Below are 18,493 nucleotides of genomic sequence, written 5' to 3' on the forward strand. Positions count from 1 at the left end.
ATCTTCTTTAAAGATTCATCCAATGGAATCCCAACTCCCTTTCTTTTGGATTTCCATTCTATTTAGATATGGTGTATGTAGATCTAATTCTTATATAAAGAAAACTTTCTCGTTTCACTTTGTCTCGCTTTCTCTAGAATCTCTAGAAAAAAGAATAGCTCTATCCTTTATTTAATATTTAATAATAAAATAATAAGAGACTATTAAATAAAAATGAGAATACTACTAAATTAGAACCTAATTAAGATAGTAGGACTAATCTATGCAGTAGAATTAATGAGAAGTAATACTATAAAATAAAAATAAAGAACTCTATTTCAGAACTATGAGACAGAATATTCTGTTTTCTTATTTACTCTTTACTTTATTTTTTCTATTTAAATTTGATCAATTTACATAATGTATCTATAAACAAAGTAATAAATATACTTAAAACAAAGTAGGAATTCGCAAAATGGATAAAATCATTGCAGTTATTATAGGGAAGTCTAGAGATATCCTATTTGAAGGAGGACGGGATTCAAATCAGGGAAAGGATCCTTTCTTCTATTGATTTGATAGAAATTCGTTTTTCTTTTCCTGTCTGTATGATTTTGATTTTCGATGAATGAGCCTTTTGTAATGCTTTTATCTCTATTCTATGTCGCAGGCGCCTATCCAGTCTATAAACAAATACTAATGAGAAAATGAAAACTATACTAAACTAAAGAAAACATAGGATAGAGATCCTAAAATCTAAAAAGGGCATATTAGGGCTATACGGATTCGAACCGTAGACCTTCTCGGTAAAACAGATCAAACGGATTATTATCGAAATGATTTGAACTGTTTCAAAGACCCAACATGCATTTTTTTGCATTGGGCTCTTTCATAAACTGATTTAAAGATCAGTTAGTCCACCATACTTTTTCTTTACGGAAAGATAATGAGATGGCTCCCTGTGCTCTGATTGATTTTTTTATTATGATCTATCTAGGAGCAATACCAAAGTGTTTCAAAGGAGGATTACCTTGACTTAGGTCTGCCTCCGGTCTAAATTAAATCAACCTAAATGAAATGGAGTCTCTATCGTTCCACTGCAAGAGTTAACTATGAGACTTCATACACCTTAAAGTTCATAGAACGAAAATAAGTTTTTTGGAGGCCCTTATCCTCATTACGCCTAGCATTTAGTGGGCTGGATATTTACCTTATCAACTAGCAAATCCATAAGGGTTCTATTTGATTAGGCACCTGAATTGGCACCTGAATCGGACTGAACCGACTATTTGTCAGGCTACTGTTCTCCTATTCTCTCGAATCTATGAAGTAAGACATTGATTTTGCAATAAGATCGATTATGTTCATTGCATAATAAGCTCCTTTGAAAAGCATTGGCGCACGTGTAAACGAGTTGCTCTACTGAACTGAGCTATAGCCCTTATCAGAGATATCTTAACATATAGATAATTTCTTGTCAAGATGAATATTTTCTAATGCCAGAGGATACCCCTTTGATCTGTATCTGTTTAGTATTTAGTTTAGTATTTAGTATATAACAGACCAATAACAGAGCGGTATTGCTTAGAAAAGGGATTCAATATATAATCGATGGAAGTAATGGGTCTTCCTTTGTGGTGATAAATTGCCTACTTAACTCAGTGGTTAGAGTATTGCTTTCATACGGCGGGAGTCATTGGTTCAAATCCAATAGTAGGTAAGTAGGTAGAAAAATTACTAGATAGCATTGGACTTACTTCGCTTCACTATCTAATAACTTTTTCTACCCCTCTTCCCTTTTTCTTTGTATCAACTATAAACCACTGGATTGTCTTCAATTGGATGGGGGAATCCAATTGACAGCCTCGATTCGTATCCTAGCTCGTCTGAGAGCGAGCTTCGCTTCAACCAAATCTTTCGTACCCTCAGCTTTACTCAAGTTAGCTTCGGCTATTTCAAGTGCCTTTTGAGCTTCTTCCGGATCAATATCACTACACAGTTCCACATCATTTCCTAAAATGATGATCTCATTATTAACTATTCTCGCAAAACCGCTCCACAGAACCGCTGTTAACCATTGGTCGTTGAGGAGGCATATTCTCAAAGGACCCATATCTACTGCTGTGTTAATGGGGGCGTGGTTTGGTAATACGCCAATTTGGCCACTATTAGTGGATAAAATGATTTCTTTCACCTCACAATCCCAAATAATTCGCTTAGGAGTCAGTACATAAAGATTTAATTTCATTTCTGCGATTTGTTCTCCTCTTCTAAGGTTATAGCTTTCGTGCTAGCTTCATCGATGTTACCCACCAAATAAAAAGCCTGTTCAGGTAGGCCGTCTAATTCTCCGGAAAGGATTAGTTGAAATCCCCTAATAGTTTCCGCAAGAGCAACATACTTTCCTGGAGAACCAGTAAAAACTTCTGCCACAAAGAACGGTTGTGATAAGAAACGCTCAATTTTTCTTGCTCTTGCTACAGTTTAATGACCCTCTTCCGATAATTCATCCAAGCCAAGAATTGCAATAATGTCCTGAAGTTCTTTGTAACGTTGTAAAGTTTCCTTAACTCTTTGCGCAGTTTCATAATGTTCGTTGCCAACGATCCGAGGCTGTAACATAGTCGAGGTTGAATCTAAAGGATCTACTGCTGGATAAATACCCTTGGAAGCTAATCCTCTGGAAAGTACGATAGTAGCATCCAAATGTGCAAATGTTGTGGCAGGGGCAGGGTTGGTCAAATCGTCTGCAGGTACATAAACTGCTTGAATCGAAGTTATAGATCCCTTTTTAGTAGAAGCAATTCTTTCTTGCAAAGAACCCATTTCTGTACTAAGAGTAGGTTGATAACCCACTATGGAGGGCATTCTCCCTAATAAAGCGGATACCTCAGATCCTGCTTGAACAAAACGAAAGACATTATCGATAAATAAAAGCACGTCTTGCTTATTAACATCTCGGAAATATTCCGCCATAGTTAGGGCAGTTAAACCAACTCTCATACGAGCTCCCGGTGGTTCATTCATTTGGCCATAGACTGGAGCTACCTTTGATTCCTCAATATTTTTTTCATTAATTACTCTGGATTCCTTCATTTCCATATAAAGATCATTTCCTTCACGAGTCCGTTCCCCTACTCCACCAAATACGGATACGCCCCCATGAGCTTTAGCAATGTTATTGATTAATTCCACGATCAGTACTGTTTTACCTACTCCAGCCCCCCCAAATAGTCCTATTTTTCCTCCATGTCGATAAGGAGCTAAAAGATCGACGACCTTAATACCTGTTTCAAAGATGGATAATTTCGTATCTAACTCGATAAAGGCAGGCGCAGATCTATGAATAGGGAACATTGCACTACTATCTACAGGACCCAAATTGTCAACAGGCTCCCCAAGAACGTTGAAAATTCGTCCAAGAGTAGCTCCACCGACCGGAACACTGAGAGGAGCTCCCGTGTCAATCACTTCCATTCCTCTCATCAACCCGTCCGTAGCACTCATAGCTACAGCTCTAACTCGATTATTTCCTAATAATTGTTGTACCTCACAAGTCACATTAATTTGCTTATTGTCAGTGTCTCTTCTCTGGACTTCCAAAGCGTTATAAATATAAGGTAACATGCCTGGGGGAAAAGTGACATCCAGCACGGGTCCAATAATTTGATCGATACGACCTGTACTTTTTTCTTCAATTGTGGAAGCCCCGGGAGGAGAAGTAGTAGGATTGGTTCTCATAATTATCACATAATTAAAAAAAGGAATTTGTCGAAATTTTCTTTTTTTTATTGTTGAATAATGCCAAATCAAATAAAAAAAATCCAAAAGTAAAAAGGAAATGAATTAGTTAATTCAATAAGAGAGAAAAGGGGACCAGGACTTGATTTCGTTGCCCAAGCGAATCCCATTCAATCGTTTACTCATGGAATGAGTCCGTTGGAAAGTTCAATCAATCTTCTTTTCATATACATTTTGCCTTTTGTGGAGGATCTGTGCCTACTCTACTTTCCTATCTAGGACTTCGATATACAAAATATATACTACTGTGAAGCATAGATTGCTGTCAACAAAGAATTTTATTAGTATTTAGTTAGGTATTTGCATTCAAAATAAGAAAAGAGAACTATTAAGAACTTTTGAAATAAGGATTAGGAATTAATTTGGGTTGCGCTATATCTATCAAAGAGTATACAATAATTATGGATTTGGTAAATCAAATCCATGGTTTAATAACGAACCGTGTTAACTTACCATAACAACAACTCAATTCCTATCGAATTCCTATAGTGGAATTCCTATAGGATAGAACATACACAGGCTGTACGCATTATATATGAATGAAACATATTCATTAACCTAAGCATGCCCTCAATTTTCTTTAATGAGTTGATATTATATTAATTGAATATCCTTTTTGTTTTACGAGATTTTTGCTAAAGTTTCATTTACGCCTAATTAACATTGAGTAGACCCTATTATTGTGAGAATTATTAATTCAAGAGTTATAGGGAGGGACTTATGTCACCACAAACAGAAACTAAAGCAGGTGTTGGATTTAAAGCTGGTGTTAAAGATTATAAATTGACTTACTACACCCCAGAGTATGAAACTAAGGATACTGATATCTTGGCAGCATCCCGAGTAAGTCCTCAGCTTGGGGTTCCGCCCGAAGAAGCAGGGGCTGCAGTAGCTGCCGAATCTTCTACTGGTACATGGACAACTATTTGGACTGATGGACTTACCAGTCTTGATCGTTACAAAGGACGATGCTATCACATCGAGCCTGTTGCTGGGGAAGACAGCCAATGGATCTGTTATGTAGCTTATCCATTAGACCTATTTGAAGAGGGTTCCGTTACTAACATGTTTACTTCCATTGTAGGTAACATATTTGGTTTCAAAGCCCTACGTGCTCTACGTTTGGAGGATCTACGAATTCCCCCTACTTATTCAAAAACTTTCCAAGGCCCGCCTCATGGTATCCAAGTTGAAAGAGATAAGTTGAACAAGTATGGTCGTCCTTTATTGGGATGTACTATTAAACCAAAATTGGGATTATCCGCAAAAAATTATGGTAGAGCGTGTTATGAGTGTCTACGTGGTGGACTTGATTTTACCAAAGATGATGAAAACGTAAACTCACAACCATTTATGCGCTGGAGAGACCGTTTTGTCTTTTGTGCCGAAGCTATTTATAAATCACAGGCCGAAACCGGTGAAATCAAGGGGCATTACTTGAATGCGACTGCGGGTACATGGACAACTGTTTGGACTGATGGACTTACCAGTCTTGATCGTTACAAAGGACGATGCTATCACATCGAGCCTGTTGCTGGGGAAGACAGCCAATGGATCTGTTATGTAGCTTATCCATTAGACCTATTTGAAGAGGGTTCCGTTACTAACATGTTTACTTCCATTGTAGGTAACGTATTTGGTTTCAAAGCCCTACGTGCTCTACGTTTGGAGGATCTACGAATTCCCCCTACTTATTCAAAAACTTTCCAAGGCCCGCCTCATGGTATCCAAGTTGAAAGAGATAAGTTGAACAAGTATGGTCGTCCTTTATTGGGATGTACTATTAAACCAAAATTGGGATTATCCGCAAAAAATTATGGTAGAGCGTGTTATGAGTGTCGACGTGGTGGACTTGATTTTACCAAAGATGATGAAAACGTAAACTCACAACCATTTATGCGCTGGAGAGACCGTTTTGTCTTTTGTGCCGAAGCTATTTATAAATCACAGGCCGAAACCGGTGAAATCAAGGGGCATTACTTGAATGCGACTGCGGGTACATGTGAAGAAATGATTAAGAGAGCTGTATTTGCAAGAGAATTAGGGGTTCCTATTGTAATGCATGACTACTTAACTGGGGGATTCACCGCAAATACTACTTTGGCTCATTATTGCCGCGACAATGGCCTACTTCTTCACATTCACCGTGCAATGCATGCAGTTATTGATAGACAGAAAAATCATGGTATGCATTTCCGTGTATTAGCTAAAGCATTGCGTATGTCTGGGGGAGATCATATCCACTCCGGTACAGTAGTAGGTAAGTTAGAAGGGGAACGCGAAATGACTTTAGGTTTTGTTGATTTATTGCGCGATGATTTTATTGAAAAAGATCGTGCTCGCGGTATCTTTTTCACTCAGGACTGGGTATCCATGCCAGGTGTTATACCGGTAGCTTTAGGTGGTATTCATGTTTGGCATATGCCAGCTCTGACCGAAATCTTTGGGGACGATTCTGTATTACAATTTGGTGGAGGAACTTTAGGACATCCTTGGGGAAATGCACCTGGTGCAACAGCTAATCGAGTGGCTTTAGAAGCCTGTGTACAAGCTCGTAACGAAGGGCGCGATCTTGCTCGCGAAGGTAATGAAATTATCCGAGCAGCTTGCAAATGGAGTCCTGAACTAGCCGCAGCTTGTGAAGTATGGAAGGCGATCAAATTCGAGTTCGAGCCGGTAGATACTATTGATAAGTAGATAAAACTAAAGATAAAGAAGAGAAGGTATAAATAAAAAAGAAACGAAATAAAAAGAGAAAAAAATAAGTTATGAAATGCAGTAATTCTTCTTTATTCTTCTAATTGATTGCAATTAAACTCGGCTCAATCTTTTTTTTTCTAAAAAAGATTGAGCCGAATAAAAATAGATCATGATATGATCATGAGACTTGACAAATCGAGATTCGTCTATTCTATATATCTAGAGTATATATATTAAGGTATAATACAATAAAGAAATACAAATAAAATAATAAAATATAGTATTATCATATGATAATGGAATCAAATATGCAGTATTTACAGAAAAAAGCCTTCGTTTATTGGGAAAGAATCAATATACTTTTAATGTCGAATCGGGATTCACTAAGACAGAAATAAAGCATTGGGTCGAACTCTTCTTTGGTGTTAAGGTGGTAGCTGTGAATAGCCATCGACTACCTGGAAAAGGTAGAAGAATAGGAACTATTCTGGGCCATACAATGCATTACAGACGTATGATCATTACCCTTCAACCGGGTTATTCTATTCCACTTCTAGATAGAGAAAAAAACTAAAGGAGAATGAATGAAAAAAGACATAGTTTGGAAGTTAGACCTTTTTATAGGACTCTCTTTCAATTTCAAAAAAGAGGACGTTTGAAACTTTTAACAGGCATAATCGTGAGTCAACAAGTGACTCAAACTGTGTGTAAAAAAAGAAGCATTTTTTACAGAATATTTTTCAAACTAAAAATAAAAAATACAATACAATAGTCAATATTCCTTATAATAGATATACTTAATTATATCATAAGAATCTTAAGATATTTTTCGACTAGATAGAAATAGTAAATTTGAATTGAGACACCTATTCCATGACGGATTTAAACTTACCTTCTATTTTCGTGCCTTTAGTAGGCTTAGTATTTCCGGCAATTGCAATGACTTCTTTATTTCTTTATGTGCAAAAAAATAAGATTGTCTAGTATTTTTTAGTGTAAGTAATATAATATGGTAGGGTATGTGGCTTTTTCTACACACACTTTCTACACACAAATGAAAAACGGTTATGGATGCGGATATAGGCTACGAGCATAAATGCATGAATATGCAGAGCCAGGTATAGCGAGTTTTATTTTATTTATTTTAATTGAATCAACGAATATTTTTTGAATAGAAAGTCAATGTATCTAACCTATTATTTCACAGGAGTACTAGTTGCTGAAGGCGATTTCAGAATCAAAAAAAGTGAAGTCAAAATTATTTAGCTTATTCTCTCAATTTCAATCGACCGCTGCTGGATTTAGTATATCTAATATGAATTGGCGATCAGAACACATATGGGTAGAACTTCTAAAAGGTTCTCGAAAAAGGGGTAATTTTTTCTGGGCCTGTATTCTTTTTCTAGGTTCACTAGGATTCTTATCGGTTGGGATTTCCAGTTATCTTGGTAAGAATATTATATCTATACTTCCATCTCAAGAAATTCTTTTTTTTCCGCAGGGGGTCGTGATGTCTTTCTACGGAATCGCATGCCTATTCATTAGCTCCTACTTGTGGTGTACTATTTTGTGGAATGTAGGTAGTGGTTATGACCGATTCGATAGAAAAGAGGGAATAGTGTGCATTTTTCGTTGGGGATTCCCTGGAATAAAACGTCGCGTCTTCCTTCGATTCCTTATGCGAGATATCCAATCAATTAGAATTCAGGTTAAAGAGGGTCTTTATCCTCGTCGTATTCTTTTTATGGAAATCCGGGGCCAGGGGATCATTCCCTTGACTCGTACTGATGATAAATTTTTTACTCCACGAGAAATTGAACAAAAAGCTGTCGAATTGGCCTATTTCTTGCGCGTACCAATTGAAGTATTTTGAGGTATCTTTTTTGAACTGAGTTGAATGAAGAAAAGAAGAATTGGAAGAAGAAAAGTTTTCTCAACACGGGGAGGAAGTCCCTTCTAAATTGGGTTTGTTATTGTAAGGGGATTTTTAAGTATTTATCTAAAGGAAGGAACAAACGAGGATAAGAGAAATTTGCTTTTAATTTTTTTATCCAAGTGAGATATATCGCATACTATTCTTCCTTTTTCATCCGAAAGGGCTTTTTTATTCTATTTCACTATTTCATTCCATCTAGATCTAAGAAAGAACCCAATGCACTGAAATTCCACTAATAACTAATATACAAAAAAGAAGAATAGATACAGGGTATCAAACCTATAGAGTTTTTGCTTCAAAGAAATAGAAATATCATGAAATAGAAATATCATCATATAGAGTCAGGGAATGGAATAGAGTCAGCGAATGAAGCATATTCATTAACAACTCCATTTACAGATCAAAAATGAAAAAAAAGAAAGCATTGCCTTCTTTACTATATCTTGTATTTATCGTACTTTTGCCTTGGGGGGTCTCTTCCTCATTTAACAAATGTCTGGAACTTTGGATTAAGAATTGGTGGAATACCAGGCAATCCGAAACTCTCTTAACTGATATTCAAGAGAAAAGGATTCTAGAAAGATTCATAGAATTAGAAGAACTGTCTCTCTTGGACGAGATGATAAAAGGGAAACTAAAGACACATGTACAAAAACCTCCTACAGGAATACACAAGGAAATAATACAATGGGTCAAAATAAATAATGAGGATCATCTCCATACCATTTTGCATTTCTCGACAAATATAATCTGTTTGGCTATTCTAAGTGGTTCTTTTTTTCTGGGTAAAGAGGAACTTGTCATTTTGAATTCTTGGGTTCAGGAATTCTTCTATAATTTAAATGACTCAATAAAAGCTTTTTTTATTCTTTTAGTTACTGATTTTTTTGTTGGATTTCACTCCACCCGTGGTTGGGAACTAGTAATTCGTTGGGTCTACAACGATTTTGGATGGGCTCCTAACGAGCTTATTTTCACTATTTTTGTTTGTAGTTTTCCAGTAATTCTAGATACATGTTTGAAATTTTGGGTCTTTTTTTTGTTTAAACCGTCTATCTCCTTCGCTTGTAGTCATTTATCATTCAATTAGTGAAGCATAAATTCATTCGATCTCCCGATATTAATATTAATCAAATTAGCAAGCATCTTTTTTAGAAAGAAAGCCCTTTTCCATTTTAGCAAAATTCTTTCTATTTATACCTACTTTAAGGTATTCATCATTGCAGTACAACTGTTGCAGTAGAATGACAACAGATTCGTGTATAGAGAACTAGATTAGCTTAGCTACCTATCTAATTTATTGTAGAAATTCTGGGATCTGCGATTGGACATGGAAAATAGAAATACTTTTTCTTGGGTAAAGGAACAGATAACTCGATCGATTTCTGTATCGATCATGATATACGTAATAACTCGGACATCTATTTCAAATGCATATCCCATTTTTGCGCAGCAGGGTTATGAAAACCCACGAGAAGCAACTGGACGAATTGTATGTGCCAATTGCCATTTAGCTAGCAAGCCCGTCGATATTGAAGTTCCCCAAGCTGTGCTTCCCGATACTGTATTTGAAGCAGTTCTTCGAATTCCTTATGATATGCAATTGAAACAAGTTCTTGCTAATGGAAAAAAGGGAGGGTTGAATGTAGGTGTTGTTCTTATTTTGCCCGAGGGATTCGAATTAGCGCCGCCGATCGTATTTCCCCTGAGTTAAAAGAAAAGATAGGAAATCTTGCTTTTCAGAGTTATCGTCCCGATAAAAAAAACATTCTTGTGATAGGCCCTGTTCCCGGTAAGAAATATAGTGAAATTGTCTTTCCCATTCTTTCCCCTGATCCTGCTACGAAGAAAGATGCTCATTTCTTAAAATATCCCATATATGTAGGGGGAAACCGAGGAAGAGGACAGATCTATCCTGATGGTAGCAAGAGTAACAATACAGTCTATAATGCTACGTCAACAGGTATAGTAAGAAAAATACTACGTAAAGAAAAAGGGGGGTATGAAATATCCATAGTTGATGCATCAGATGGACGCCAAGTGATTGATATTATACCTCCCGGACCAGAACTTCTTGTTTCAGAGGGGGAATCCATCAAGCTTGATCAACCATTAACAAGCAATCCTAATGTGGGAGGTTTTGGTCAGGGGGACGCAGAAATCGTGCTTCAGGATCCATTACGTGTCCAAGGCCTTTTCTTCTTCTTCGCATCCATTATTTTGGCACAAGTTTTTTGGTTCTCAAAAAGAAACAGTTTGAAAAGGTTCAATTGTACGAAATGAATTTCTAGGTCTCGCGATTTCTTACCATCAAGTTGGTAAAAAGCCTCGATTTATTGGCAATTGCTAGAATTATCTATGATCTATTTTGGAAATCCTTTTTTGTTTAGACTATTTTTTGTTTATGAGATGTCTGGAATTCCTTATTTATATCCCATGCAAAAGAAGAGAATCCAAGGCAAAGGCGAGAACAATAAAATTAAATTTTCTTCCTTTTTGGAGGGATTGCAGGTCTTCTTAATCGTCTATTCGGCACAAGAAAAAGGCTTTTTCTTGTGCCGATTCTTCTTGTATCAAAATAAGAATCCTTTTTCTTCCTAATTCGTCAAAGATTACTATTTCTTCTTTATTCGGGTCTGTCTCTTGGACCTCTTTTTCTTTTGCTTAGGTTTAGCCGAGGTAGTGGAAAAACAGAGGGGAAGAAAATATGGCGGGGGACAAATTTCTTGTGATTGTGAACAAATAGAATTGCTTGGCTTGTTTAATTAAGTTTAACTTCAAATTTACAGAAATTTTGCAAAAAAAAAGTAAACTCTTCCATTGAAGGTTTTTTTTAGGCTAGTTGAATAGTTTTGATTAAGGTTTTATTAGTTTATTACTCGAAACTAAATCAAGGATTTTCAGGATACTTCCTTCGTGGAATAAGATATTGGATCCTCGAGTGATCTCTTTTTCTTGTTGCTTCATAAGAGTGAATCGAATAGAATCAATTCGCGTTATAAGAGTAAAAATTCCGCGGGTCCTTTCCGCTCTAATCAGATAAAGGGGGGTAAGGACCCGCTAAGCTCCTACTTTTTCATGTTTACAATCTGGTCCCTCCGATTACTATCGAGATGAACCCAATCCAGAATATGAACCATAAAAGAAAACACCTACTAAACCAATCACAGCAATACCGGCTACAGTACCTATCAGCCAAAGAGGAATTCTTCCAGTAGTATCGGCCATTTCCCCTACTTTCCTCCACATTTTATCAATTGGTCATGCTAGAGACAAAAACATTCATGAGTAGTTATAAGGACGGTATCCTTCCAAATGGGATAAGAGAATTCTTATTAGTCTCTTTCTTTCTCTCAATTGAAGAAGTAATTGGAAAATAAAACAGCAAGTACAAAAATGAGTAATAAACCCCAGTATAGACTGGTACGATTCAATTCAACATTTTGTTTCATTCGGGTTTGATTGTGTCATAGTTCTATAGTTGGAATTTGGTTTATCGTTGGATGAACCGCATTGCTGATATTGATCCCAAGAAAAAAACAGTAGGTACAGCTAGTCCGTGAATAGCCAGCCATCGCACTGTGAAAATAGGATAGGTTCGATCTATGGTCATTGAGGGCCTCCTAAAAGGATCTACTAAATTCATCGAGTTGTTCTAAAGAATCAAAACGGTCGGTTATTAACGGAATTCCTTGTCGGCTTTCCGTGAAATACTCGTTTGGCCTAGGACTTCCAAACACGTCATAAGCTAAACCCGTACTGACAAATAACCAACCCGCAATGAATAGGGAAGGTATAGTAATGCTATGAATAACCCAGTATCGAATACTGGTAATAATATCAGCAAAAGAACATTCTCCCATGCTTCCAGACATGCTGAACTCCCAAAATTTTTGTACATTCAAAAAAGGAATTGATTCCGTAAAAGATGGGATCGACCAGTAAATAGAAAATTACTGATATTTCATCCTTATGAGATTGTCAATTTTCTACCAAAGGTGTATTTTGAGTATACCGAATTAGTATAGCTATCCTTCCTGTGGCACAACAATCTGGTTTTGCCTGGTTCCGAAACATAATTACTTTTTTATTTTTTTTATTTTTTGTCTATAGGTAAGCTATATGTTATTCAAGGCATCAATAGAAAACCCCATTTTTGTAGGTTCTACTTACCTTTCATTGGCTTCGGAATAATAGAGTAATTCGGAATAGCAGCCAAAATCTTGGGAAAATCTAAGTTAATGATCAATAGGTTTGGATAAATAATTTAGGAAGGATATTCTCATACTGACACAATACAAGGACAAGTATATGTGAAATCTATCCTTTCATAATTCGTAATTAATCCTTGTATTGTTTGTTGGATTAGGCCTAACTTTCTTGACCAAACTACGAGCGCGGAACTTTACGAGATGAAATAGGGAAAGACAGAAGATAGAATAGAACTTAAAAGGATAATTGAAGTGACTTGTCTTCGAATCTACTTTGGTTGGAGTTCGAAAAAGGAATAAAAATAAAGTAAATTCAAGGAAGAGCTTTCTTTTTTTAACAGCCCCTTGGCAGGTCGTGGAATGCTTTTGTTCTCCTCTTATTCCATATGGAATACAATCAGTTAAAATAAGAAGGAATAGGGGAATATTCGATCGTTCACTCCAAAAAGAGGGTCCTATTGAAAAAGAAATTATCCAAAATAGAAAGAAGTTTTTTTTTCAATTCAATTGTTTATTTATCTCTTATTCAAAAGTTTCCTTGAAAATCGAATTTCATTTTTTCATTCAATGGGGTTAGATGATCTAGTTCTTAATATTATTACTTTACTCAATTGACAAATTCCACAACAAATCTCTTGATTCAGAATTAGGGACTCATGTATCATCTGATGAATCCACTTTCTTTTACACTTCTGTATCTTACTCTATCTTGTTTTTTAGTATTATCTAAAATAACTGATGAATTATGAATTTTCCATAACTTAGGTAAATGCTTTACCAACATATGTAGTGTAGTAAAAAAAATGGAATTTAACTCTTTCATGCTTACTTTAACTAGTTATTTTGGTTTTCTACTGGCTGCTTTAACTATAACCCCAGCTCTATTTATTGGCTTGAACAAGATACACCTTATTTGAATTGACTGAATAATTATAATTCAGAAAAGAAAAATCTTTCTTTGGGATTCCTGGCATTCTACGACTCTTTTCCAGACTAATTAGGAATTCTTTTCTTGGTCATTGAGATTCGTGGATAATTTAGAGTACTATTTAGGGATAGATCGTACCTCTTTTTTTATCCCCTCGAACAAATCGAAATGATTGAAGTTTTTCTATTTGGAATCGTCTTAGGACTAATTCCTATTACTTTAGCGGGATTATTCGTGACTGCGTATTTGCAATACATGCGTGGGGGTCAGTTGGATCTTTGATTGAGTCATTTTTTTTGATTGACCTCCTCCAGACCAGAGAGGAGGTCAAATTGAAATTGGAGTTACAATTCAATTTTGTTAAGTTATTTTACTCTGCTTCGACATAAGATAGATGGAATCACGCTCTGTAGGATTTGAACCTACGACATCGGGTTTTGGAGACCCGCATTCTACCGAACTGAACTAAGAGCGCTTTCATTCATTCAAAAAGAAAATATTTTTCTATTCCTAATGTATCTCACGTACGTATAGTCTCCACAAATTCAAGTTATACCCACTTTACTTTAATTGATCTCGTCGCTACTTCCTATAAAGAAGAAAGAAGTAATAGGTAGGGATGACAGGATTTGAACCTGTGACATTTTGTACCCAAAACAAACGCGCTACCAAGCTGCGCTACATCCCTTTTCGAAATTAAATTGTTGTACAATGCCATTGTACACAATTCCTGTCTTCTTTTCCACATCATAATTTTCTTGTTCTTTCTATTTTCTTCTTCTTTCTTTCTCTATCTATATATAGAACCCTCATGTCATTTCTTCTTTTTGGTCTCATATAATTAAGGAATTATATACATATAAAATCCAATATAATTTGGCCTATAAAAGAAGGATTACTTTTCCTTGGTAATATATAGGAAGAAGGGGTCATCTTTTTCTTTTTTAGGGATAGGAAAATTTCGTCGATATGGTTCATTTTATATATAGCATAACAATCTTGGGCAAGAGTTTATGATCATATATGTATTCCAACAAGGAAGGAGGATTTTCAATGCGGGATATAAAAACATATCTCTCTGTAGCACCCGTGCTAAGTACTCTATGGTTTGGTGCTTTAGAAGGTTTATTGATAGAAATTAATCGTTTATTCCCAGATGCTTTGTCATTCCCTTTTTTTAATTCTAGTTATTGCTATGGAAGGGATAGATTTCTTCGTGATATGACAAAATTTGATCCTTTTCAATCTTTTTTTAGTATCGGAAGGAAAAGGAAAGAAAAGATGGATTGGGTTGAACCTCAGAGTCATTAAAAATTTGGTAAACCCCATTTTTGAAAATAGAAATTCAATTTAAAGGGGTACCCAAGCTAAATAAGGCCTCAGAAATTAGAGCATAGAAAAGGCGGGGCTGGCTAATTAAATGAAAGGATTTCGAACCAAAATCTTTGCTAATTCAACAAGGATTGTATTCTTTAATTATTTCTCTATTTTTTATTACTTAATTTAAGAATAAAAAAAATATTCTAATGAATTTTATTCTTCTTCTTCGGATTCAAAATAGAAGAATGAAAGAATAAGTAGAATAATTAAGTTAAGTCAATCCAAAAAGAAAAGGAGGTTCATGGCCAAGGGAAAAGATGTTAGAATCAGAGTTATTTTGGAATACATCAGTTGTGTTCAAAAAGGTGCCAATGAGGAATCGACGGGGATTTCTAGATACAGTACTCAAAAGAATCGCCACAATACACCCGGACAATTAGAATTCAAAAATTTTTGTCGTTATTGTCGCAAGCATATGACTCATCACGAAATAAAGAAATAGGAACATCGTGTGTTCGATCTTTCCAAACAACAGAAAGAGTAAGAACTTCATATTCAATATATAAAGAAAACATAGTATAGAATACAAAATACAAATCAACTCATCTGATTTCCGGTAGATATTATTTCATATGTATAGAGGGTATTCATATACTATAATATGAATCAAATAAGATATGGATCAAAGAAAAACTACTTCTTCTGGATCCTAAATTAATAAAATAAAGAAGTGAATTTTCAAATTTTCAAATTTTAAATAAGGAATAAATCATGTATACATCTAAACAACCTTTTCTTAAATCTAAGCAACCCTTTAGTAAATCCAAGCAAAATTTTAATAAATCCAAGCAACCCTTTCGTAAATCCAAGCAAACTTTTCGTAAATTCAAGCAACCTTTTCGTAAATCTAAACAACCTTTTCGTAGGCGTCCTCGGATTGGCCCGAGAGATCGAATTGATTATAGAAACATGAGTTTAATTAATAGATTTATTAGTGAACAAGGAAAAATATTATCGAGACGAATAAATAGATTAACCTTGAAACAACAACGATTAATTACTCTTGCTATAAAACATGCTCGTATTTTATCTTTCTTACCGTTTCGTAACTATGAGAACGAAAAGCAATTTCAAGCCCAGTCAATTTCAATAATTACAGGTTCTAGACCCAGAAAAATAGACATATTCCTCAATTAACGCAAAAGTACAATTCCAACCGAAACTTAAGAAACAACAACCAAAATTTAAGAAACAACAACCGGAACTTAAGTTCTGATTGTTGATGTTTTATTCGAATTCGAAAGGGCCAGACCTATATATATTATAAAGAAAGTAATCCAGCTTGTTGATTCCTACCACTTAATCTTAATTTATTGTATCTTCCCGGAGTTCCCTCTCCGGGAATTCATCTTTTTTTATTCCAGTATATTACTTTATTTATACTTTTAATTGATGATCTTTATTTTATTGGAAATCGTGTAAAGATTATTTGGATTTGATACAGCTACTTGTGCAAGCATTTTACGATTAAGAATGAATTTCTTCTTGTACAGGTTGTGTATTAATTTACTATAACTATCGAATACTTTATATACCCGCGTTGCTGCATTTATCTGAGTGATCCACAAACGACGAAAATCCCTCTTTTGCCTACCTCTATCTCGATGAGAGGAAACAAAAGCTCTTTTTACCTGTTGGGTAATCATTCGATTAAGTCTTAAATGAGCCCCTCTAAAGTTTGAGGCAAATGAACGCATTTTTGTTCGTCGTCTCCGGGCTATATATCCTCGCGGAACTCTGGTCATTGAATCAAATTAACCTTAATGAATAACTAATGATTTCTCTTCTTTTAGCCACCCTTTTTCTCATTAATAACAAAACTAATTATTCCGATATATAAAATATTAATTCCAATGGCTTTTGCTATAGTAACCTTCCCAACCACGATTTTTTATTCCACTCCGTTTAGTTATTTCTATACGAAATAACAAATTCATTCTAATAATACTAAAAAAAATAGTGGGTTCCATCGTTTCTATGGTTCCCTTTTAAACGGTGAGGCCCTCTCTATACACCAGAGCCCTTTCTTTCATCAAAAGGTATTGCGAACTTGTATAGTCCACATTCTTTGGCTCTACCTATCCATTATAGAGTAAATAGCTCTTTTCACAATAAGAGTTATCCATACAGTGACGGTATTTAATTATGAAAGTTGGCTAAGTAGCTGACCCTGTTAGTCCGTTCTTTTAAGATAAAGGAGCATAAGCCTTTTTCTTTTTATTACTATTTCCTCCGCTTAATGGATAACCATTTGCTACCAATGGGAGAATTGCTTCTTATTTCCAATTTAGATAATTGGATTTGCACCAAAGGAAACCATAAATTCCATATACCATAGAAATCTAGGATAGAGAAGCTATATCCTATTCATTGGTACTAATCATGGATACTTCAATTTTTTTATATTTGTTTGAAGTCATGATCTGAACGAGTCGCACATACACCCTAGCACATGTTCCTCGATGCTGAGGGCATCCTTTAAGCGCGGTCGTTTTTCGAGCATTTCGTATTGGCTGTCTTGCGTTTCTAATAAGTTGTTTAACCGTCGGCATGTTGTATGTATATAGAAAAAAATGGATTGGTTTAGATCCATCTTAACCTGATGATTGCTCATCATGAAGTCTTTCTATTTTCTATTAAATCGAGGAAAACACGAATTTAGCTGTGAAATAACTTTACAAGAAATCCGGACACTACCAATCCTTAAACATTTCCGGAAACCACACTGGATCAGTATCGCAGTGCTTGTCAATCATTTCATCCCCTACAATATCGACAAGTCCATAAGCTTTGGCTTCGTCTGCTGACATAAAAACATCCCTTTCCATGTCTTCGGATACAACCCAAAAAGGCTTGCCTGTTCTTACTGCATAAACCCTTGTGATCATTTCACGAACTTTGTGTAACTCTTCTACTTCTAGTAAAAATTCTGGTGTCCTTGCCCGATAATAAGCACTAGCAGGTTGGTGAAGCATAATCCTCGCGTGAGGGAATGCTATACGCTTGGTGGGTTCTCCTCCAAGCAGAATGAAGGATGCCATGGAGGCGGCTATTCCGAGGCATATTGTATATATATCTGGTGTCACCGTTTGCATCGTATCAAAAATAGCCATTCCTGAGATTAGCCACCCGCCGGGGGAATTTATAAACAAAAAAATATCACTAATTCCATCTTCTATACTCAGATATACCATGAGACCTGTAATATGATTCGTGATCTTGCAACGAATCTCTTGACCTAAAAAAAGTGTCCTTTCTCGATACATAACATTGTATAAGTCAACCCAAGTCGCTTCTTCATCTCCAGGAATCTGGTAAGGTACTTTTGGAACACCAATGGGCATATTAGATTAATATTATTAAATTTAAGTAAGAAAACCACACTTTAATATGGAAACGTAAGAATGGAACAGAAAGAAAGAATCCGCAGTTTATTGTCTTAATTTTTATTCTTATTCTATATGAATACTATAGATTCTATTAATACATAGATTGAAAGGTTATACATATAAGGAATGTAAGACAGATTGAATAAAGAAAAAGGAATGGGTGATTCGA

General features: G+C 35.5%; 1 protein-coding gene, 2 non-coding genes and 2 pseudogenes across 3 annotated transcripts; 2 read left to right on the top strand and 3 right to left on the bottom strand.

Annotated features, from left to right (window-relative positions):
• Positions 1-2,223: 2,223 nt before the first annotated feature.
• Positions 2,224-3,735, bottom strand: LOC123069407 (ATP synthase subunit beta, chloroplastic-like; annotated as a pseudogene).
• A 750-nt stretch (positions 3,736-4,485) lies between these two features.
• Positions 4,486-6,483, top strand: LOC123069406 (ribulose bisphosphate carboxylase large chain-like). The gene is made up of 2 exons (XM_044492257.1): positions 4,486-5,237; positions 5,781-6,483. The coding sequence occupies exons 1-2, from the start codon at positions 4,501-4,503 to the stop codon at positions 6,475-6,477; spliced, it is 1,434 nt and encodes a 477-aa protein (XP_044348192.1). The 5' UTR covers positions 4,486-4,500; the 3' UTR covers positions 6,478-6,483.
• Positions 6,484-13,956: 7,473 nt separating this feature from the next.
• Positions 13,957-14,030, bottom strand: TRNAW-CCA (transfer RNA tryptophan (anticodon CCA)). Its single transcript has one exon. It is a non-coding gene; the product is annotated as a tRNA-Trp (tRNA).
• A 139-nt stretch (positions 14,031-14,169) lies between these two features.
• TRNAP-UGG (transfer RNA proline (anticodon UGG)) lies at positions 14,170-14,243 on the bottom strand. The gene has a single exon. It is a non-coding gene; the product is annotated as a tRNA-Pro (tRNA).
• A 1,165-nt stretch (positions 14,244-15,408) lies between these two features.
• Positions 15,409-16,397, top strand: LOC123069408 (30S ribosomal protein S18, chloroplastic-like; annotated as a pseudogene).
• Positions 16,398-18,493: the final 2,096 nt, after the last annotated feature.

The sequence above is a fragment of the Triticum aestivum genome, chromosome 3B (assembly GCF_018294505.1).
Source record: "Triticum aestivum cultivar Chinese Spring chromosome 3B, IWGSC CS RefSeq v2.1, whole genome shotgun sequence".
Lineage (NCBI taxonomy): Eukaryota > Viridiplantae > Streptophyta > Magnoliopsida > Poales > Poaceae > Triticum > Triticum aestivum.

What these genes read in the sequence shown, in the direction of transcription:
- LOC123069406 (XM_044492257.1), top strand. Translation starts at nt 4,501, where the DNA reads ATGTCACCACAAACAGAAACTAAAGCAGGTGTTGGATTTAAAGCTGGT. An exon ending in TTGAATGCGACTGCGGGTAC is followed by an intron (nt 5,238 to 5,780) that starts ATGGACAACTGT and finishes GACTGCGGGTAC; the next exon opens with ATGTGAAGAAATGATTAAGA.